The 3373-nt window shown below is 47.2% G+C and overlaps 1 protein-coding gene across 1 annotated transcript; it reads right to left on the bottom strand.

Moving 5' to 3' along the window:
• Positions 1 to 7: 7 nt before the first annotated feature.
• Positions 8 to 3370, bottom strand: LOC145718690 (keratin, type I cuticular Ha1-like; the record flags this gene model as incomplete). Its single annotated transcript, XM_081810201.1, has 4 exons — positions 8 to 41; positions 1275 to 1431; positions 1944 to 2026; positions 3146 to 3370. Coding segments are annotated over 4 exons (499 nt in total), but the record flags the coding sequence as incomplete, so codon positions are not given.
• Positions 3371 to 3373: the final 3 nt, after the last annotated feature.

Genomic DNA, 3373 nt, shown 5'->3' on the forward strand with positions numbered 1-3373 from the left:
TTGAGGCGGTCTCCAATCTGGCAGCGCAGGGTGTTGACTTCCTGAGGGAGGAAGGGGAAGATGGAAAGTATCACAGAGGGTTCTGATGCTCTCTTCTAAGAGAGCACAGGTCAGCTTGTGATCATTAAGCTTTCAGCAGCTCTGTTCCATCAGATCTTCTCATAACTGGGTTCTATAATCAGTGACTAACCTGTGTATTCCGCTTTGCAAAGTGCTTTCACGCCCATGACCGCTTTCTGCCCCTGTATTTGGGGTGCTACCCCTCATTTAGAGCAGCGATTCAGCCTCCAAGCTGAGCTGTGATAGACCACAGTGTAAACTGTGGGCCCCAAGCACCCAGTTCAGTGTTTTTGCTCATACACCACAGAGCTTCTTAGGTTTGATTCTTAACCATGGCTAATAAAAGCGTTAAAGTCTGGCTGAAGAGGAAATAAAGAGTGCTTACTTCAAAATCTGCCATCTGGAACGGAAGAGATCTAACTGGTGATTTGTCAATTCTATCAACCTAGATTTTGCTGAAGGAAGTATCTGTTCATTTCCCTGCTACTCTCTTCACAGAGCCAGTACAGCTTGCTACTTGGGCTTAGGTAGATATCAGGCTTGAATTGAGGGCCATCTCTACCACTTACTATATGGCTTCTAGAAGCTTCTAGAAACCTTAAGTTCTCATCTGTAAAATGAGAACTACCTCTGGAGTTCTAAAGCAGTTAGCACAACATTTGGCACACAGTAAGCTCTTGATTAATATTAACTATCACCTTTTACACTGTTCTGGTATTTAAGGTTTGCACAAAATGTCCATCTTCTTTATGAACTGACCAAGCAGTGACAGTGAGCATTTTGCTCAACATTTCCTCCAGGCCACATGGAATAGCAGAGAAAGCTCTGGAGGAGAAGGAGGAAAGTTGGTTTTGTTTCCAGCTGAGCCCTCTCTGCTGGGTGGCTGTCCTGGCCTCTCCAGTTGCTAAATGGGGAATCAGGATACAAGATCTCTGCAGCCCGTGTGCTCTGACCTGGGAGTGGAAGAGGCTGTGGGCACTGCCTGGTTGCTGGCCTTTCCTCGCTCCTGGGCTTGCCAACTTCCTTTACTCTCATTCCTGCCTCTGGCAGAAACCTCCTAATCTCATACCACAGGTTTTAGATTGCTCATTCTCTACAAATCCCTTTTTGTTCAGAGGACAGATCCCTCGGCTAGTTGAAACTCTCCCACACCCCGTGGCAGTTGGAAACAGGCCTTGGCGAGTTCGAGCCTGTTGCTCTTTGGGGAACTTCACCTGCTCGTGGTTCTGCTTGAGGCACAGAAGCTCCTCCTTCAGGGACTCCACCTGGGCCTCCAGGTCGGCCTTGCACAGGGTCAGCTCATCCAGGATCCGGCGCAGGCCATTGATGTCCGACTCCACCAGCTGCCGTAAGCCCAGCTCCGTCTCATACCTGTGGTACAGGGGCATCAGGGACCACCAGACAGGAACAGGCCTGGCCCTGACTCTGGTGTGGTTTGGTTTGTCACACAACAGGAAATTAGGGCTTGTGATTTCTACAGCCTTCTCTTTCATTTAGATTTTTAACACCGAGCAGTAGTTCCTAGAGGAAAATGCACTGGTAATTATTTTTTGATAAATAAGGAGCCAGTAGATTTAGGGAACAAAAGTCCATAAACTGTGAGATTTCCAATTAATACACTTCTCACATTCACCTGATTGCATTCTGTGCATAGTAAAGCATGGGGGAGGCATGACATCTACACTAGATTGGGGGATGTCACCTTACAGAGAAGCAGGAGAGGGGGTCTGAATCTGGAGAAGAGATCTCTGAGCTCTGCTGAGCAGTGGCTCTGTGGATCCTGGGGAAAACATCTAGGGAAAAGCTTTGCCAATGTTTGTCAGTGTTGAGGACAGGCTAAAGGGAAAGAGAGAAGAGAGAGGACACCCCGCTTGCCCACTCACTTGGTCCTGAAGTCATCTGAGGCCAGCTTGGCATTGTCAATCTGCACCACCAGCCTGGCATTCTCTGCCTTGCTGCACAAGATCTAGAAGACCCAAAACAATCTAGAATAAGCTTGGTTATTTTTAACCAACAGCAATTCCTACTAATTCACTTACCTGGAAGGAACAGAACGAGAAATCACAGTGGATCTTATATAAGATTATTAAAAGCTGTCCATGTGCCATAGGTGCTCAATAAATATTTGAAAAAATCAAATTTGGAAAAAGAATACTGAAATGTGTGAGCAAAAGCATCAGTAGATAAGTAATCTTTTCCTTTCCTAATAAACAATACTAAGAGGCTGATAATAGTAACTAATGTTTATTTTTAAAAACCTGCCATAGCTCCGCACTGAGCATAGAGCCAGCTTAAGATTCTCTCTCTCCCACTCCCTCTGCTTCCCTCCACCCTGGCTCGCATGTGCTCACTCTCTCTCCCTAAAAACAAAACCAAACTACCATAAATCTGGTATAGTTCTAGGAGCTGAAGATACAAAAACGAGTAAACGCTAGATCCTGCCCTCAAGAAACTTCCAGTCCATTGGGGAAGATAAATATGTAACTAGCTGTTGGAGGGGCTAGGTCAGGGAAGCAGCCATACCTTCCCCGCCATCCTGGATGGCTTGGCATCACTTCCTCCTAGCTGGTTTCTACTCTCCCTGATTTCAGCCAACCATTTTATGCCCTTGCTAGACACTGAACACCAGGAGAAGTCCAGAGGCATCCAGGTCAGGAAAATAATCAGGATAATTAGGTACCCAGAAGAAGAAGCAACAAGAAGTCAGAGTAGTCAAAAGTCCAGATGAAGGAGAGAGAAAATAGTCCAATTTTCACAAAAGGTTCTGCATCCTCAACTTCCTTCTTGGGCTCAGGCCTTTTCTCTTACCTCAGGGTAATAAATCCGGAGCTTGGCAATGCATGGAAGCATTTGGAGGCGGCTTTTAATTACAGCTTATTTATGCAAAGTGCTACTACCTCCACATTAGACCAGCACTATGCAAATCTTCAGGCCTAACAGTCCTGAGCCTCACATAAAATGGGCACTCAAGAAAAAAAACGGAAAAGCCAGACTTTAGCTGAGAATTTGTACTGTTTCTTAATCAGATCTCAGATTCCCTCTCTACAACTTCCTGCTGGAGGCAGCGTGGTGGCCACCCCCTCACCTTCTGCTGGAGCTCCTCGATGGTCCGGAAGTAGGACTGGTAGCTGGGACACACGAAGGGCACCTGCTGCTGGCACCACTCCCGGATGCGGCTCTCCAGCTCTGCGTTCTCCCGCTCCAGCTGGCGCACCTTCTCCAGATAGCTGGCCAGGCGGTCGTTCAGGAACTGCATGGTCTCCTTCTCGCTGCCATTGAAGGAGCCCTCGCAGAACCAGCCACAGTTGCCCAC

The sequence above is a fragment of the Leptonychotes weddellii genome, unplaced genomic scaffold, assembly GCF_054177405.1.
Source record: "Leptonychotes weddellii isolate Sample4059 unplaced genomic scaffold, ASM5417740v2 HiC_scaffold_20051, whole genome shotgun sequence".
Taxonomy (NCBI): Eukaryota; Metazoa; Chordata; class Mammalia; order Carnivora; family Phocidae; genus Leptonychotes; species Leptonychotes weddellii.